At 42.9% G+C, this 20,377-nt stretch overlaps 1 protein-coding gene across 1 annotated transcript in view; it reads right to left on the bottom strand.

The window, feature by feature from the left end:
* Positions 1 to 20,377, bottom strand: part of ACBD6 (acyl-CoA binding domain containing 6) — a 53,388-nt gene that overhangs the window by 15,966 nt on the left and 17,045 nt on the right. The window contains exons 4-5 of the mRNA XM_009695133.1: positions 17,060 to 17,142; positions 6,143 to 6,248 (exon numbers count right to left, since the gene is read on the bottom strand). Coding sequence (XP_009693435.1) covers positions 6,143 to 6,248; positions 17,060 to 17,142 — 189 coding nt within the window. The remainder of the gene's footprint in view (positions 1 to 6,142; positions 6,249 to 17,059; positions 17,143 to 20,377) is intronic.

The raw sequence follows: 20,377 nt of genomic DNA, 5'->3' as shown, positions 1-20,377 counted from the left end.
AAAACCCAGCTGGCCTCGGAAAGGGCTATGGCTGTACTGAAGTAAAGCTTTTGGGGTTGGGTTCAAGGTGTTGCTCTGATCCTTGGCCAGAACAGCCAAACCTGTGAAAAGTAACGCTTGTTTTCGCAGCAGGACATCACAGCAGAGCTGTGATACAGTTTCCTGTACTTTTAACAGCCCTGCCCCGAGGCTGGAGTGCTTATCCTCTTATAACATAAAAATACATTCAAAGCAGTAACAGAGCCTTTTGACAAGCAGTTCTAGGACATTTTCTATGAACTATAGATGATTTTATATAACAGCAACTCCAAAGAGAAAGGTAGCTCAAAGTAGTTTGAGAGAGAAGGTTTTTGTCTTTGTTTACTACGTATACTTAGTAAGTTAGACTTACTGTTAGTATCGGTCTCTCCTGATTTGGGACGGCACGTGGCACGCTTGCAGGGGATTCCTTGGAAATCGCCCTGCAGATCACCAAGAAATCATCCCCCAAGCTGTGACACCGTCAGATCAACCTGTGTTTTCCAGCATGCTACAGAAAACAGTCACAGACCGTCACCATTGAAATCAGTTAAATTAGCCCATGCCTGGTTATAAATCTCTCAACAGAGCAGTGGAGAACAAGGTGAGCAACTCATTTATCTGCTAATGGGAACTGTGAGCCAGATTTCCTGACCAAGGTGCCAAAATAGCAGGAGGGGCAGAAGACACCTGCAACCGGAGCTCCCGCTGCTTCTGCTGGATATTCCTGGGCAGGGCAGCAGAGGTGGAACATGATTTTGAGTCAGGAAATGCAATCTCAGACACAAGGCATTAAGCTTTTTAATACACTTTTTGACCCAGCAAGTAATTAATTTTTGTAACACATAATTTTAATGTTACACTAATTAACCTTGAATTAGAATGAATTTTCTGACAATGACTTTCCATGGAAGCACTGATGACATCCATGGGCCATTTCATGATTAATGTTCTTGCACTCAACACCACTATCGAGGTCTAAAAGGGGGAAAGATTTGTACAATTTAAAACAAATGGTAAACATGGGAAGATCTTTAATTCATGTTTAGCATCCTTAACTCACCTCTGGGCTGGTAATTACTTAAGACTTAGTATTTCAGTTGGACAAATACCAACTTCTTTTGTGCCACAGATGTTTACTTCAAGAGAAAGAAGCATTATCGGCAATATGCACAATAGCAGTAAATACTTCAACAGAAGATTTCAGTTTCTTTATATATGCGTAGAGGAATAACGTAATTACACAAATGTAATTATTGTGCAATTATACAGCAAAATAAAGGTTTTCCATCCTTTATATCAAAATTCACGTTACGTATTAATGACTGTAATATGTTGGTTTGTGTTTGTCTCTAGACAAGCAGAATCTCATTTTATTGGTACTGAACTTGACTGAGCCCAATAAGGGAAAACCAACAGTTTGGGAGACAGAATGCTGCCAATTATGTCGGCTGAGGGGTACTGCAGCACTGTGCAAGCGGTCCCCTCCCATGACACTGCAAGGATGGTTCTCCTGCAAATGCTGCCTTTTGAAGAAGACAAGAAACCGAAGCCTGATCATCTATAGTCATTAAAAATCTCCTTGTGCTATTTGCAGGAGTATGGATTTCAAGTCTTGGGCCAATTCCACTTTGGGTAATTACACTCTGCTTACCTATATATTTTCTCTGCAATTCTAAATGGATACAATATTTTCCAATTAGTGCCTTAAATGGCTCTGCATTGTAATTGTGCACTATTAAAAAGCTGACACGTTCCACCCAAGAAACATCTGCATCCTTGCAGCATGCTACGCCCTAAACAGAGGGTTTAAGGGACTTCGGGTGACCTCTGTGCAAGAGCATACCATCTGATGTGGAAGTAAAAATACCTGCAGAAGACTCTCAACCTACTTACTGTATAACAAAAAGCATTACTAAGAAACTTGTATTTAAAACAAGATAATGTTCACTACTGTTTGCATAGTATTAGGCAAATTAAAAGGCTCAGGAGTTCTAGCTGATGTACCTGGGCAGCTATAAAACTAAGAAGTCCACTTGTTTCCCATGTCTTCCTTAAAACAAAGCTTAGCGATAAGGCAAACTTAAACTGAATGTACAATCCAACTCTTTGTATAGCATGGATATCACCTATGCACGTTGAAAAATTCTTTAGTCCGCACAGCTGCTGCTTTATATCGGCATATAACCTGTGCTTGTGTGTTTAAATAACACGGCAGAAATCTTAAGAGCCACAGACTGAGCTTTCCCAAAACACTTCCCATATGACTATTTCATTAAGCAGTGAGAGACCCAAAGCAACACAAATAAATTTATATAGGAAAGCACTGCAGTAGTGAGGTCTTGACTAAATGCAATCAAAGATCAAGGTACTCCCTCCATGCAATTCAAGCATGCAACAATTGTTGCAGAAGTTACTTGAGAGGATGCATTTTCCCCTGCCTTTGAAGTATTTAATAAAATAAAATAAAAAAAAAAGCAGCATAAAAATAGCCCCAGTGCACTAACCCTGCCTCTTAAATCTTCTGTGCTTTGCTTGGATAACCGCTGCCAGCTTGGCCAGCTTCTGCAGCAGTTTCTCAAGCCAACAGCACATCAATTTTGCTCAGCTCCAAGTCACAGGGTGTTCACAAACAAAGCACAGGACAGGGATTTGTCTCAGATATACCAAGTCTCAGCAGACAATCGGATGGGAATGATTTTCACATCAATTAGCCAGTGCAGAGAAAGAGGAGAACAAAGCCAAACTCAATTGATGTGCTACAATATTAAGCTATACTTCTAGGCACGATGTTTGCAGCTGTAATGGCTGTACAGCAATGAGAGCCACTCTAACTTGTGGCAAGTGTTTTATTACTGGTAATTAAGAAGAGATATACACAGAATGGCTGCATCCCCCCGTGACAGCAAAACCAGTGAATGGAAGGGCCGCGGGCGCAATTATACAGGTAAACTTTAGGTTTGATTTGGAAGTCAATCAATCGCTTTCAGAGCTGCGAAACATTTGGGCAAGTTCTTCTAATGGGAGTAAGCCTGCAAATCCAGAAGTACGTGATCCTTCTTCAAATCCATTTATCCCCCCTGTCCTTTCCTTGGCAAGCTGGCACCAATTTGGCACTTGCTGTCTCAAAAGCACGAGGATCAGGGACTAAGCGAGCATCATTTCAGATGCCTTTCATTAAAGTTTTGGCAAGGGCTCAAATACTGCACACAGGTAACATGTTTGTTTACTGGGATTTCTCCAACAACTAAAAAAAAAAACTCTCTATCTACAACCTCTACAGCCCTTGGCACGAATTACAAAAGCAACTCATCTATGCCTTTGAGCAGTTTCTGGTTTGTCAAAAGTTGAAGAAATACTGTTCTCAAAAAGGCAGCAAGCAATCCACATCACCAGGATGCGCCTGTGGAGACTTCACAGCCACAGTCCATTTCTTATTTCATTAGTCCTGCTGACATCCATAAAAAAACCAGGTTGTTTTAGTCTGTGCTACTTCTTCTAAGTGAATGCAAGCTATTCTGTTGAACTCCGGGCAATTTAGATAGAGTAAATGGAAGCTTGTACATGATTACTGTCATTAGATTCTTTGTTTAATTCTAAATTGAAGTTTATTATATCCAAACTGTTAGCAGGTATGCTGGCTTGAATGCTGTACATGAAGACTTTTTTTTCTCATGGGGAGAAGACCACTTATGCTTTGAAAGTTGCCGAGTGCATCTATCTAAACCCTGGAGACTTCTATTGCCCTCTCTGAAATCCTTTTGCTTTGAGTAAGTTGGCTTGTCCCCATTTTACATTTTTATTCTTCATTTCTTTTCCCCTTTTGCTAACTTATTTCAGGTTTGCACAAAATGACAGGATACAATTAGATACAGCACTAATGCATCACATAGAAATAAAATCTAAACACCTTACAACCTCAGTCAAATCTTTATTGTACAAGGAAAGGCTGAGTCTAGCATCTTTGCAGTAGATTTTGTTTCATAACAAGTTAACTCTTTGTACGTATCCCTGCTGCCATTTTAAATTTATATGCATTTAAATCAAAGGATCGACAGCGTGAGTTATGTTCAGAGGGCTAGGAGAGGCATCTTTTGGCTATGGCAGGATGTATTTATACAGTAACACTAAAACAGTTAATAAAAATGACAAGATCATGCTTGCATACACTTCACTCTACCAGAGGCTCGGTCTGGGTTATCTCTAGTCTAAAATGGGTTCTAAAACTTCAATCAACCTGCACGATATTGGAAAAATAAGCTACCCTCCAGATTGCAAAGAACATGCTTGGATACCGAACAACGCTGGTAATAGTTTCAGCTCCTTAACGTAACATGAAATAAATATTTCTTTCAGATTTTTCTTTTTGGTATGCTAATTTTTTTTTTCCTTTTTTTTTTTTTTGGATCAGAGTCACGCCTAAAGAAGCCACTTGCCAAAAAAAAAAAAAAGAAAAAACAAAAAAGGGTTCTTACCTCTTTTTACTTCCTTGTTTGAGCATTTGCTGGGGTAAGCCAAAAATCACTGAGCATGTCAGAATTTAATCTATGGGGGAATTTTGCACCTGTGGGAATCTTCCCATGAGCCCTTCACAGGTAAGCAGGGTTTTCAGCTCCTATCTGTGCGGAAGCAATTCCATACTCTGCAATAGTCACGTGCTAATACCCATTAGTTCAGAAATAGGTCTTCTCTTACATCAGAGACTCGTGGGTAATTCCCAAAGAGGTGACATACCTGGCAGTTTTCAGATCTGGCTCTAAACATTTATGTTGTTAGAGCACAAAAATATTTCAGTCATTTTTGACCAAATATTTTGATTTTAAAAACCAAAAAGTTTCTTTGGCTGAAATCAAGCACATTTGTTCCTTGAGCACAAAGGAAGGTATGAGCTTCTGAACGCTGCTAACTATGAAAGAGCATCTTGCCAATGGAAATGAAGCAATGCTAACATGCAGTTATTATACACTTATTGCAAGCGTGTGATCCCCCCAAATGAGCTTTTATTAATGAAAGGACTCCAGCCGTGTTCTGTGGGTCTGCCCTGGCCATTTACTTCTGTAACCCAGGATCGGCAGGAGGAGGGATGGAGCTCAGTAATGGTACTGTTGCAGCAACTGTGTGGCACATGACAGTTTCAGTTCATTGAATTTATGATGTGAAATTCCAACCCTGATCGTGAACACCCTCTCTCCTCTCCTCTGAAAATTAATTCACGTGAATTCCTGATTAATAATAAAAGGCCTTGTCATCAGCATTCAGAGCCCCAGCCGGGGCTGTCATGGCTCAGAGGGCAGAAATCTGCTTAGAGCTACAGGAGAACCCAACTGAATTTGTGGCGTCTCAGTCTATGAATGTGTAAGCACTTCATCTGTTCACCAAAACACAATGTGCTGGAAAGCAGCGAGCAAAAGTAGCTGTACATAGGACAGATGATGAGCAGGGCTAGGTGGCAGTATGCAAGCATTGAAACCAAGGCGATAAAGCTGGTACTGCTACATTTCCTGAAGGATGAACAGGAAACTGTCCACACCAGGTGTTTACTTTTACCAAGAAAAGGATCAAGCCAATACACAATTTTAGACACATATCTTTTTGAGGTTTCTGGAAATGCTTATATTATCTCCCTCTGGGGAAATGGGTGTTTTGAGTTTGATGAGCAGAGAAAGACTGGACAATGTCACTGGTTTTGTGAAGCATTCCACCCGGGAATGATGAAAAGCTGATGGCATGGCAGAAATCCTACTTCACCTGTGAACAGAGTTTATTGGCCAAAAAAGCAATTTCCCCTCACTTCCTACTTCTATTTCACCACATTTAGTGTACAAGGTGGGGAAAGGAGAGTATTCAGAAGATCTTATTCTGCAAGTGGCTGCTGGCATCGCCAAAAATACCATGGAAAGTACATTTCTGATATGCCACAGCATCACAGTACATCCACAATACCAGAAATCCAGCAGAAAGCTATTTTCAAATAGATTATCCCTCTCTCAATGACCAAGTGTTTCTCCAACTGTTGTAGTACCTTGTTGTAAGAATCCTCACCAGGGAATTTTGAAAAGGAGTGGCACTGAATTAATACACAAAACAGTTAAAAGATTGAGAGTCTTCATCTTTTTATCCATACCTCCTCATCTGTGACATTCACATCCACTTTTTTTGATCGAATGGCTTTGGTTACATAGTCAATGTTGTTTTCTCTGCAGTAATCAAAAATGTTCTTGTCTTCTTCCCTATTCAGGAAACAAAAGCAAAAGCAGCACAGTGTTACTGCACAACACAAAGGCCACATGCACATCACATACTCTAACTTTGCTACAGACATTTCAATGCTATCACTGGACTGAAACAGACACCTAGTATTGCACATGCAGAATAATATGTTTTTTTTTTTCCCCAAGAGACAGAAGATCCTGCTTCTTAGAAAACAAAGGTTGTTTTTAAACAATGTTATGCCAGGACAAAAGCCAGCTTACTCCTGTGAACTGGCATAAGAAGTCTATAAAGCTGGCCAGCAAAACCCATGTTCAAGTCCTGGTATAATCCCACAGAAGATAAAAGGCTAAAGCTGCTCTTCTCCCTGCTATACAAACTTGTAACAGCCACTCTGGGTTACACCAAACACCGCCCCGATGCCATCCATCTCGGCCAGTGGCCACTAACGGTGCCTTGGAGGAAAAAAAAAAAAAAAACCTGCAGAAAAACCAGGACATATGCAAAGTGATCTGTCCCCAGTTGGATTCTCCCAGCTTCAGAAACTGAATGACTTAAGGATTTCTGTAGCTAGAGGCTGCCTCCAGATAAGCACATTTATCAGTCTTTTCCAGGTCCTTTTTCCACTCATGAGTTCTTTAACTCATTCGTACTCTTGGCCTCTCAAAAGGACAAGCTCTACAACTTTGTATTCTGTGTGTGAAGGGGTGAACAGTGGGCAAGTACTTTCTTTTGGTGGCTTTAAAACAGGTGCCTGCTATTACTGGGTACTCTTCGGTAAGTAATTGTCCAGGGATTTGTGAAATCTTTGGTGTTTGTCTTGGAATCTGACCACAGGGCTTGTTGGTTTTTTTTTGCTTGGGTTTTTTGTTTTGTTTTGGGGGTTTTTTTTGCCTTTTTTATTTTATTTTTTATTTTATTTTGTTTTGTTTACCAGCCTGCAAGCAACCCAATTGCACTCCTTTTTGCATTGACAGCGTTAAGACAAAGCTTGACCGTGATCTCGGCTCAGAGCAGCAGGCTGATGTATGCAGAGGGACCAGGATGCTTGTGTGTGCTTGCAGGCAGAAAGAGCAAGTTGGGGTGTCACAGGTGCTTGAGTTACCCCTATAGCTTCTTCTAGAGCTAAAAGCAATACCCTGGCTCCAGCCACAGTAAAACAACTGTTCTCACCAGCCAACCAAACAGAACCTCTAACGAAGTTAAGACCTTTCACAGATTCTTAAAACATTAGAAAAGAGCTTTGTGTGAGCAACTGGGGCCACAGTGCCTCATGGCAGTTAAAAAAGAAAATGTTTGGAATCTTTAGCAAAGGGATAGAGCAAGACCAAGACATTTTTATCCTGCTGTCTAAACTCACCTATCTAACGTTGGGAAGTTACTGACACCAGTATTGCTGAGAAAGTACAACTCTCCTACTGTCCATGCTGGTATGCCAGTGCAAAGTTACTTATTCCAACACAGCCAATTCTTCTATGGAAAGGGGGCTATGCCATACTAGCATGAGGCACCTTTACAATAATACCTTTAGGTATAGATACAGTGATACAACTGTGTTGGTAGTAAAGAAAAGACGTCATTGGTTTTCTAGAGGTTAACCAAAAGCCCACATACTACCCTCTCTTCTAGTTTCCATATGAGAATTATGGCTCAAATGAACTCATCAGCGTTGCTACGGGACTTGGCAGCTTCACAGCAGGTGCCTCTCCTGACACCCCCAGTTTTCAATCACCTTAACTTAAGACAGTCTGGATGTTCAGCAGAACTCAGACCTGACAGCCTCAGAGGAAATTCCTCAGAAAAATGGGATGCTGCTGGAGCAGGTCAGATCCAGGAGGGAGGTACTTCTGCTGCGGGCCTTTCAGGCAGGAGAGAACAGCCTCTGTAATGCAACGGGGCAGCCTGAGAACTGATCCCCCGGTGCTAAAAGGCAACAATACTTCTCTTATTCATCTGCACTGTGCTTGAACCTCGCAGGCTGAAGAACGTCAGAGCAAGGAAACGCAAAATCTAAACGTTATTTGCATTTCTGAGCAACGGACTACAAAGAAAAAGTGATGCTCTTCGACCTGTAGTCACCAAAAAATAAAAATACCGATGCCACCAGGACCATGTCCCCTGCTCCCATCAGGACAGAGCTCCATGACACAACTTTGATTTCATCTTTTATTGGTATGCACCTAGCTTACTAAGTTACACTCTAATTCTTCAGATCTCAAGCATCTGCTTCCTTCCACAGTGCCAGCAGAAGGTGAGGAAAAAGGGCTGATCCTCAGCTCCAGCAATGAAGGCTGCTTTCTCCAAAGAAGTCACTTCCTCTGACCTCTCTCACCTTGCTCCTTTAGTAGCACCGTTCTCCTGCACGTCACCCCTATTCTTTGTATGTAAGCAGTCCCTTCAAACAACCGAGCTGCACCTTTCTAGTAAAGAGTTGGGTGCCGCACAAGATTTCACACTCCATGTTTAGGCCTATGGACATTGCAGAAGTCTTTCAGTTTCTTAACCAGTCTCTCATGAACTCATTCGTTGGAGGTCTTGTCTGCTCACTACACACAAGCTCCTGGGAAACAGATCACTGCGTGCTTTAGATGCAATTACTTTGAATTCCGGGGAAAAAAGAATCTCATGGTGGGATTAGAAAAGGCAAACGCTTATATTGCTTGAGATGGAGCTTGACAAATTCATGATGGAGGTCATGAGACATGCCTGCTCCTACTAACAAGGGCTGATTTGATATGCTGGGAAGTCCCTCCAGTCCTGCCTTGTTAGTCCAACCTCTCAAACACAACCTTGGCTGCTGAAAGCGGCCTCTTGGGTGAAGCTGCTTTTCAGACAAGACCGTACAGTAACTTAGTTCCAGCAGCTTTTTTCCCCATTGCACAGCCACACATACCTCATTTATTACAGATCACTCTTTCTTCCACAACACCGAAGTAAAGCCCACTCTCTCCTCACTGAAGAAGTCCACAACCATCCTCAGTTAACTCCTGGATGCTTCGCCGTGTCACAACCACAAGCTCAGGCTGTGCCCTTCCATCTTTGGCAGTGATGCCACCCAGTCAGTCTGGGCACCAGCATTTCCAGGTGCTGCAGAGCCTGGGCTGTTCAGCCCTGCTGGACCTCGTACTGCAGCACCGGAGGTACCAGGAGGTAGACGGCAGCGATAAAGCAACCAACTGTGCTCCACGGTGAGCGTGCTGCAGGCTCTGCACCACCGCAGAGAGGGTATGGTAACACTGACGTACCAAAGCCAGGCGATCTTCATTCCGCAGCCTCCAGACAAAGACTTCTACGGTCTTTTCCTGAGGATATTATTGTCTGTAAGGGGGAAATGACCTGACACAGCTATTTGGATATGATTTAGCTTTTCTGGAATAACTACCTCTGCAAATGCTCTATATATCCTCCTTCCAAACAACCACTTTTCTTTCAGAACTCTCCACAATGGAATTAATCCAGAATAGCAATTTTCCCACCTGAAGATAAGGTTTTGGGAAATTTCTTCTTTCTACTCTGCATTTATTTCTCAAGCTTTAAACCACTCCTCTGCTCCTGATGGCCCCTTTAAAAAAATAAATCAGCATGTATCTCCAATTTTTCTGTAAATATTAACAAAGATAAATGAGCCCTTTCCTAAATTGATTTGAAGGAAGTCCATACAGTCGTAACAAAGACATTTTACCCGCAAACAAAAGACATGTGAAGCTGCACTCCAGACATCTAAAACAATTTGACCTAATCACGTGCCAAAACCAGGAAGGGAAACTGAGAAAAGAGCTCAGAGGAGTTAAAACCACATTTTTTGAAGGACCAAGACTACGGAAAAAAGCTCCACTTGAATGGTGTGAATGGAATAAAGACAAGTTACTGTTATCTGCTGGCTTTGCATTCAAAACCACATGGGACAAATAAGAAACATAGTTTGAAAATCTTGCAACTCAGGTTCCCCGCCTGCCTTTATTTCAGGTGTCTGTATGTATACATACTGAATAATCCCTCCACTGTAGTAGCTACAAGAAAACAAAAATAACGCAGTGTTTTTATCAGGTCAGTTCCTAGAAGGAATTTGCACTCCACAAAACTGGTGAGAGTCAGCAGCCAAGGCCCAGAAACTGGTAGAAACAGTCTAAAACCAGATCAAAGTACATCAGAAACACAAAAGTAAGTGACACTGCAAAGACTGCTCAGATAATGTCACAGTGTGGGAGGGGAACCCTTAGCATTTCTATCAGTATTTTCAGAAAAATCTCATTTTAAGTAAAAATAAAGCATTCAAGACATCTTCAGATGGGAAGGACCATGAAACTCAACCTAACGGAGACGTGCACAATTATTTAAAATCTGTTGCTAAAAGGAAGACTCAGATGCAATTTTGTTCCCATGTCAGATTGCGTGATATACAAGCACCGGCTCTTTTTGTTGCGCTAAAAAGGAGTCTTTGAGTCAGCAATCACTTGACTGTCAGTAAAGGCAGTGAATGTGTTTACATCTCTTTCCTGAGGATGGCCAGGAGGGTTTCTCTTCTCCCGTGCTGACACGTGTTCAATCCCCAAAACTATATTCTTCTGGTCTACCCCATCCCCAGTAAGAGATGCTAACTCTGATTTAACATTGAGTTGCATTGCCTGCAGGTAACACATGGACAGCTTTTTCCATCCTTGAATAAAAGGATGTGGAAGAACTTAAACCAAGCCATCTCTCCCCAAGCCTGGAAGGCTTCACATGTGTTGAGCCAACAGCTTTTAAACAGCTCATGGAAAAGATCAGCTGCCAGTTAATCAGGCTTCATTTCCTTCTTACCTAGAGCGCTGTAAACCTCCCTCAACAGCCACGAAAAAGGGCACGGAAGACATCTGAAATTCAGATATTCTACCCTTGTGCAAAGAGCATCCTCCAAGGTTTGCCCCATCCCCTTCCTCCCCCCCTCGCAGGTTACCTCCAGCACAAAGCTCTGGGCAGAGGGCTGCGATCGGGTGCTACTTTGGGTGTCCTCTCCCCTTTTCCCGGGGCTGGTCCAAGCCGCGTCCCAGCGGACCTCACTGCGGAGCGGCCCCGGGTGCCGCTAACAGGTGGCTTCGCCTGTCTGCTTGGCACGGTGCTGCCGAGCGAGCGGGAAGGCGGCGGAGCGGAGCAGGCAGCGTGCGGGGAGCCGAGAGACACTCGCAACACTTACTGTTTATGTCAAGGCCCTCGGTCCCCAAGGGACCCATTTTCACATAATCTATAATTATCTCTTCGCTTTAATCGCCTCGTCACTTCTGAGGCTCTCTTGGGCCCAGGAAGAGGAAAAGCTCATTAACTGAACCTTTTCTCCTCTCTCCAGCCACCCATAGCTTTTAATTGCTTGGTGTTGTTATTATCTATCAGTGCAACTGGGATCATTTTCATAAGAAAGGGTGGTAGGAGGGAGGGAGGCAGGAGCGGGTCCCTGAGGTATGCACCACAGACAAACCTTTGCTTTCTCAATTATTTATGCCAGCTGAGGTTTTAGAAGCTGAATAAATCCATAACTCAAGTTTATTTTGAGCCGGCAGGCCGTCCCGGGGGAAGTGTTGCCCACTTGCCGGCACACTTGCGTGCCGTCCTCCGAGAGCCGCCGGGACATAGCGAGACACGTGTCATCCAATTCCCCACCCGTCGCCACGCCGCCGCACGCACTTTGCTAGATTAGCGGCAGCACCGGAGAGGAGGCGGCTGTGAAAACCCCAAAATAAGAGCTGCCACTGAAGGATGAGCTCTCCCAAAGGGAAGGCCGGCCTGAGCCAAGCTGCCCCTTTGCACAACAAAGCAAAGCCCCAAGGGTCACCGCTCCGGGGACAATAAAAAGGGGGGGAAAGTAATAAACTTGGCAATCATCTTGAAGTCAGAGACTTGCCTGCTAAACATCACCAGAAGAGCATCCATTTCTAAATAACATCGACCTGAAAAAAAAAAATCAACACCCCAGCTGCCTGGACCCGCAGGTGTTTTGTTTGAGACGTGCCACGGCTGAGCACGCCGTGGGCTGCTTGGGCTCCGCACAACTGGGAAAGCTCTTCCACAGGGATTGCGCAGCCCAGCATTTATGCGAGCAACAGACATCTGCGGCGCAGCCACCCAAACGCACGCACAATATCAGCACGAGCCCGTAATTCCCAACACGGCAAGGATGCCAGCTCCCACATCTCTGCAGCTTTGCGCTTATTTCCAGCATCGGCGTTCCTGAAAGAGGGGCTGGAGAGAGAAAGAGAACAAAACCCCAACCGCGCTCCGGAGCACTGGGCTCGTCTCAAAAGCCATTGCCGCTCCGAAGCGGCATCCTTGCAATGGACGCTGGAAGCAGCTCTTTAAAATTCAGCAGCCTTTGTGCCTGACCACACGCAGCGACCTCTGGTATTTTCTGCCAAAACAGTTCATTTGTCTCGCACAACAACTAATCAATTCCCGAGGCCATCCATCACGGGGGCTCACACGAGCCGGCCCGGCAGCGGGGCCAGATGGCGGCTGCGTTAGTGGGATTAATACAATTCTGATAGATTACACAGCATCAGGCGGGTTCCTGAGTATGAGGGGTGCCTGCTCCGCGCCCCGATCCTAAACAGAGCCCAGGGTCACTCCCCAGTATTACGGGAGAAGGTGGAAGTTTCTACCAGAAAAGCACTTCTTCAGCACCCTTCAGGATGGCAAAAGTGTAAAGCGCGGCTCAGAGAGGCCTCCGTGCCGACCAGCGGATGTCATTCCCATGCCGGCATGCTGAGGCCACGTGGAAGCAGCCCGTGGCAGAGCACAGGAGGGCTCCTCCAGTGGAAGTGGAAAGGGACATGGGCATTTGGCAAAATTATTTCACATTCTCCATCTGCCAAGTCAATGCTTTTGTTTGCTGGAAATGCTTGTAAACTGCCTCCCCCTTGCCTCCATTTGAAAAGAAAAAAAATTGAATAACAACTTTAAAGTTGGATTTCTAATGCTGCAGTATTTTTGGCATCTCCCTCAGTTTGTGTCTTAGATTAGATTTATATTGGTGGCACATCAGTCAACCTCATCTCACTGCTATTTCCCAGGTTTGTGAAACTGTAATTATAGCTATTTGATCATGAAAGAGCTCAACTACTACTGCTTTTGTTCTGGTAATAAGACCAGAAAAGAGACATAAAGCTTTACGTAGCAGTTAAAAAAAACAAACAAAAAACCCCCACCACTATACCCAGCCTGAAATCATGGATAATTTCTAAATCCTTCTTTCTAGGGGAACCTCCAAGTCCCATCATCAGTCACCAGCAGGCATTATTTTTAGGTAATGCCTGAAGTGAGATAAGTGATTTGCAGAGAAACACAGAGGCAGAGCACTATGCTAATACATTCTGCAACTGCTCCCCATTAGTCACTGGGGGTACTTGAGCTCTTTATTGCCAAGGTTTATTAATGACTCCTAATTGATGACCAGTGCCCAGCATCCCAAAGTAAATAACTACTACGCCTCATTAGCTCAAGAGACCTTCTCCTGATTTGAGGATTGATCTATGAACACACAAATTGCACTGATTTAACCGAATCTCTTTCTAAATTGATTTAATTAGATCAGTATAACCTGTTTCTATGGATGTTCTTGAATTTATTTGTAATCAGTGCAATGTACTTCTGTGAGCCAGACTGACTATTTTTCTGTCTTGTTCTCAAAGCTGAAACATTTGAGATAATTAGCGATAAGGCAAAATCAGCCCTGGCACCATCTCAGTTCCTCCTACTGCTGATCCATCTGACTTCAGGGTAGAGTATGATAACTCCACTTTGACCAACATTTACAGCTTTGCACCCTAAAACCCAAGCATTTCATTCCACAAAAGGAATGTACGCATTATTTATGCATAGTTTTAGACACTCAGTTTGAAAGCAATGGCATCGCTGCTTTGCTTACTAATTTACTGCTGATGGTAAACTAGTGGCTTACACTAGTTAAAACAAGATCTCTCATCTTCCTGTTACATAGCAGCAGCTTGGAGGAGGTTAATCGTTTGATAAACTGTTCAAAAGGTTCTGGTAAGAATAAAATAAGTGAACCTGCTTAAGTGAACCTTCAAAACTCTGTGCTTGCATTCTTGTCTATCTCCTGGTTCAAGGCGAGGTTGTGGCGATGCTGGGCTCCAGATAAATTAGCCAGCCTTTTCCTGCCTTTGCATCAGCGGAATCCTAAAGGGCATACGGTAGGCTGTGTTTGGCAGATTAACGCCTGCTGAGAAATTGCTTTCAGCAGTCTGTCAGAACCCAGGGCTGATGAGGACTTCAGTTTTAGTTTTTAGTACACAAAATAAGTGTTTTCGTTGGTTTGTTTTTTTGTTTTTTTTTTTTACTTATTCTGAGCTTCCTTAATATGATTCTGTAACTAGAAAATATTTGTCCTATCAACAGCCGTGGGAAACAGAGACTCAAGTAGTTTGATTTATATTCCAATTTTTGCAAGCTGCTTGTAAAGCTTCAGTAGGCCCACCATAGACACTCAAGTCAATAAAACAGTCTGCATCAAAGTTTCTTTTCTCAGATCTTAGGTTTTGAGGTAGCATACACATACACACTGAACTTACAGCATGGGACTTACCCGTAACTATCAACGTGTTAAAGTTTATGCTGGCTCAAGCTATGAAGTTTTCTTTCCCCTTAAACGTCTTCATGTTCTCCCTCTACAGAAAATGCCTTACTTTAAGACTACATTCTATTTGTAAATGCACTGAAGCATTACTGAATGGTAACCTTATGTTCTTGTGAGTAACCACTCACAGCCTCAGAAGAGTCCCCCTTCTCAGGTGAGAGGTATTACTATCAGACCAATTCGCTCCATGCTGTAGATAAACTTGGATGTCAAACAATGCCTAAAGCCACCCTTCCTTGGCCCATCTGTTTGCAGATTTGCTACCAGGGCAATTTTGCTGTTTAGGGCTGTGCTTCTACTATTATAATAATCAGCATTAGAGATGTACCTACACTTGCACACATTTATTCCCTGTTCCAGTAAGAGAATGAATAGTAGGCAAAAGCCTTAATACATGGGCAACTCCACCGAGGAAGTCCAAGCTCTACAACCTGCACGTGGGTGGGATTATGATGACACTTGCTCACTTCCCAGCTTGCAACTGAAGACACTGATGCCTGCAAGCCAAGCTGTGCTAATGGACCACACAAATTTCCATTCTGCCAAGAAACTTCATCTAACTCACTTTCAGCAGAATCAGGCTATTGCAGCTGTGTCAGAGCCTACATTTGCCTACAGCCTCGTTTTGTAAGGACTACAGCTGTGCTATACTAAACATACAGCACCTATGTTCCTCATGGTATGTTTGGAAAAAAAAAAATGTATTTGGAGCTGTACTTATCTTCAAGTCATGTTCTCATGGAACTAAAACCAAAAATACAACAAGAAGATTTACACTAGTCAAGCCAACCAGAGCGTACTGTTTTCCTGATCACTGTGCTGTAATTCACATCCAAGCAAGGGCACAGGCAGTACTTGGGATAGCCAAGACTCTGAAAGCACTGAAGAACTAAGCATAGCTCATACTTAGCACCCAACACTGGGCAGCACTGATATGTTCCACTCCTGAAAGAAGAGCTCGAATAGGACTTAAATCACAAGGTCAAACTATGAGATCAAGTATGTCGGCTGAGACCTATGTTGACAGAGCAAGGAAGAAAAAGGAGCTTGCGGCTAGCAGAAGCGCTATTCCTCAAGCAGTGTGTAAGCCAAGGTCATACCTGCCCACCTCTGGTCAAGGTCCAGGGGTAAGTTAAAGACACGTCAGCTCTCCAGGCCAGGCAGACAAGGCTGTTCCTCTTCCATCTCACTATAAAGCAGATTGCAACACTGAGGGAAGAGCCCACGCTACTGCCGAGCACAAAACAGCTGTATCAATTTCTACCTGAGCTCCTTGCAAAGGGTTTGGAGCCACCTGCTCAAGATTTATTTTTCATTAGTTTGTGACAAGAAGTCAAAGAAATGCTGTGTTAGAGTTTTAACGCTTTGGGAAAGTTCTCAGCAAGCTTGGAAGGCTGTGTGTAGAGAAATCAGTGTTTATCTTTTAATTTCCTGGGACTAAAATGATGCAAGACATTCAATAAAACAAATGAGATCACATGTACATAAACGGGTGACTGCAACATGACAGCAAACACTGCTCAAAAATGTAGTCTTCCTTGACTGTTCATTTTAACTAAAAATATGATGCTGTATCCTGAAAAATCCTCCAGGCAATCATCTAGGTATTAGAGTTAATATTATACCCATGATTAGTAGTCTGGAACAGTAAAAAACCAACCAAACAAAAAAAACCCCAGCTGTCCTTATTCAGTAGCTAATGTCACTTACTACTTGTACCTTGACAGTTTTTAAATAGCAGCCATTCTAGTTCAGTAAATGTGTTTCTGCTATGCTAGCTGCAGAAGCTAGAAAAAATTAATTTGATATAAGGTACAAACTCTCCCTGAAGGCAAACATTGTCCAACATTAAAACCTTCACTGAACAATCCTTAATGAATGTATTGGTAAAGGAATAACTATTTTAAAAAGGTAGTGTCTGAATAGCTTTCTATTAAAAATATCCAATATTACCTTTTTTTAGCCATATAACTGAAAAATGGGAAGCCTCGCCCTTCCCCCACATCTTGCGCTAGGGAAAGGTTACTACCTGGCAATGATACAGGGAGTTATTGATTTAAATGATTATGGACCTGAAAAGTTCTTTCCTGTCATTTATTATCCTGTTGCAGTTGCCACCACACTTGTGCAATATTAAAAAAAAAAAAGCTTAACAAAACGACATTAGAAAAACACTGTTTTCAATTGAAGTCCAGTGCAGATAATCACCTGATTGTTTCTTCTTGATATAATGAGCTGACAACTGGGCCTCCAAATGCAGTTTTGCTTTCCTTTCCCCTCTTCTCTGTCGTCTGAAAGAAAAAACAAAGATTCATTCAGCATCCTGGCTCCCATCCTGTTCCACCCCTCCGCCACCTCCCACCTCTTCCCCTGCCCCAGAGATGGGATCAGCCTTCTGGAAGCCTCATCTTCACGGCAGACGGTACCCCACGACCCTACTCCATCCAGAACAGCTGGATGGATCTCTCAGCAAACTGGATCAATGCTCCTCCAAAGGTGGCCCAGAGGGGCCACCCGAAAGGTAGGCTTGGTAGCCTCGCCATCCCGCTCACAACGAGCCAAAGCATTGCCTCCGCAGCACTCCCAGCCATGGTCCCTTAGGACCCAAAAGCCGAGCCTCTGTGAGGTAGCATAATGTTATGTTACTAGATTGCAAAGCTTGCCTTTATAAATCTATTTAATATAGATTTAAAATTAAATTTTATAATGGGCAGCATTTCCAAATGATTTACTCCCAGGAACTCTAGGATTCTGAATGATTCCCACCACAATAGAAATGAACAATTAGAATAATGATTGATCGATATGGAGTCTCAGGCCTACCTTTTCAAAAAAACATCCTGCAGCTTGGGATCATCAATTGGTTGACTTTACATTGATGCCAGACTTTCAGAAAGGGGTAAGTGCCTGCTGGCTGAAAGCCTGACCCTATTAGGGGGTCCAGGGCACCAGAAATCCTAACTCTTCCAGGGCATCTAATATCTCGGTCTTCAGGTAAGCAGTCAAAACTGGTTTGCAATTTGCAGCAGTAATTCCTCATAAAATCATCCCATTAATTGCAATGGGCTGTTGTCAGCGGACAGTTCCGTGGCTTTTTCGTGATGAGAGATTATCACACCCAGGGTGAATAAAATCAGAAGCAAAGGGAAAGCCATCCCAGTCTCTAGCAGTCTCTCAGCAGCTGCAACACGTTGCTGATTACACCAAAAAGCATTGCTGCCTCATCAGAATTCTACCTAGAAAGAGGTTGATTTTTAATTATTTTTTTTTTTTAAATAAAACATGCTTACATTTGTCTTTCTTCCTGCTCCCTAGGGTGCTTTTGTTTTAAATCAATTTGCTGTTTCCCCATAATACATCTACTTTTACATTTTGCCTAATTTGAGCCAAGCAGTTCCACCTTTCGGCTCTCCTGTACCAGCCCAAAGCTGTAATATTTGGGTTTGCAGATATCACAGACATACTTTAAAAGAAAAAGTGGAAAGAAAATTGGCTTTGAAAACTACTCTATGGTAAGTAGGCTTTCTCTAAATTAGAGTAACAGGCGACGCAAAGTTCTCCTTTTCTGAAGAGAAAGGGCTTCCGAGTCTTTACAGTGCAGTGCCCCTCTTAAAAAATTATTTAGCAGAGAACCTTACTGTCTCTCAATTATTTCCACACCACTTAAAGGAAATTAATTGCAAATCATCTGCTAGTACATGCAAGAGTTATTTCTACAAAATGAAGCTATACTCACAACTAGTCTACCGTCTTTGCTATTGAGGGACAGCGGTCATTCAACCAGCATCAGAAACTACAAAAAATTTTTTAATCTATATTCTTTCATCTCTTCCTACTACAGTGTTTGGTTGCTGCTTTTTTTCAAAGTCAGAAACAACACTTGAGAAAATACGTTTCATCTTTCTAGAGGCAGAAATTGTAAAAAGGTTTCTTGGATTAAGTTCACCTTCTTTGCACAACCAATGCACTTCTACCAAGGATTAATCATGTTGATTGAGTACACATAAGGTCATCAGGAAACTTAGCGATAAAGGCTTTCCCAAAAACGCTCAGGCAAAAACTTCTCTGCCTTTTAATCCATATACAGGTTACTTTGTCCAAGTAGCTTTTATCTCATCTCTTTCACACAGAGAGAGGTAACTCAATATTCAATTTATGAATGTTGAACCAAGCTTATTCCATCACAGTCCTCAATGTGTAGAACAAGTTTATGAAAAAGGTATGGGAAAAGTCTCAGCTATCCTCTCACGATTTAATGTGTGCCCCTACTCTGCCAAGCCATGAAAAGACGGCATCATGGCTCCACCATTCATCACAACCGGACTTCCCAAGAGGAATCTGTCCAGGCTATGAGGAACGCTTCTTCCCAAAAACATTAACTCTGCCTTGATGCAGATACAAAGTGGTTCCTTTCCAGCCGTCCTTGATGACTTGCCCATCCCATGAGCTCATCTGCCCGCTTCCAATATCTACAACTAGCCAGACTGCCAGGGACTCGCACACAATACCCAAGCATGATGTACCAAACCGGGTAATGACAGAGGTGGGACAGCAGCAGTTGCTCCTTCCAAACCATGTCACAGCTACTGTACTAACAGGAATCAGTGTTTTTATTTGTCGCTCATACTAGTTGAAGGGATCAGTAACGCACAGGTGCACTTTCCTTCTTAAACCTCTTGACATTTCTACAGCAGAAAAGGGCTTTTTTAGAGCAGGAAAGACAAAGCTAACGCTACATATACACAGATAATGACTGGTGCTTTTGAAGTCACATTACCCTGCAAACCACAATGAAATTAAAAACTGACACTGCAAATTTTCTCTCTCCTCCGTTAAAAAAGGCACTAATAATTAACTATGTGGCTCTCAATTAAGCCAGCTCAATTTCTTTCACTGCTGGCAGCACTGTCCAAAAGCACTGCAGATATTCACGTAACTAACGACAGATAAGACATAACACGATCCCAGCCTCCCATAATTTGGAACCTGAATCCGAGAGAGATGACAGCAGTGTTATCCGCAGTCAGGACCGTGTAAGAAAGATGCTGCAGAAAAGGCAAAATTACTGTGGGCTCCATGAGTGTGAGGGGGTTGCCCTCAAACTGCCAGTTAAAAACTGTGGGAATAAAGGGGAATTTGTGAAGCATGGGAAGAAACCTTGGAGGATTACACTCGAGTGCCAAAGCACAGGGAGTGGCATGCAAGAGATCCAGGAACAGATGATAAAGAAGTGTATGAGATGCCTTAAAAGGCACTGGAATTTCTTATGTTTTCCCCTAATTCTTGCCCATTGATTCTTTGTTGCTCGTGTACAATTAAGGCTGATATCAAAGTCACTGTTACTCTTGACAGTTAACTTTGGTAGGTGGACCTGGTTGGCCAAAGCTTGCATAAACCACAGGCAAATATGTGCTTCAGTACACAGCATATGTACTCATTAAGAGACTTTTTCAAGCCCCTCGACGCCAGATGTGCTCACGGACTGGCGCAGGGAACTCCACTAAGCCCAGAACTATCCTTCTCAAA

Source organism: Cariama cristata, unplaced genomic scaffold (genome assembly GCF_000690535.1).
Source record: "Cariama cristata isolate BGI_N322 unplaced genomic scaffold, ASM69053v1 scaffold12792, whole genome shotgun sequence".
Lineage (NCBI taxonomy): Eukaryota > Metazoa > Chordata > Aves > Cariamiformes > Cariamidae > Cariama > Cariama cristata.
Note: the sequence above shows the minus strand (reverse complement) of the source record. Positions and strands in the feature narration are given on the sequence as shown.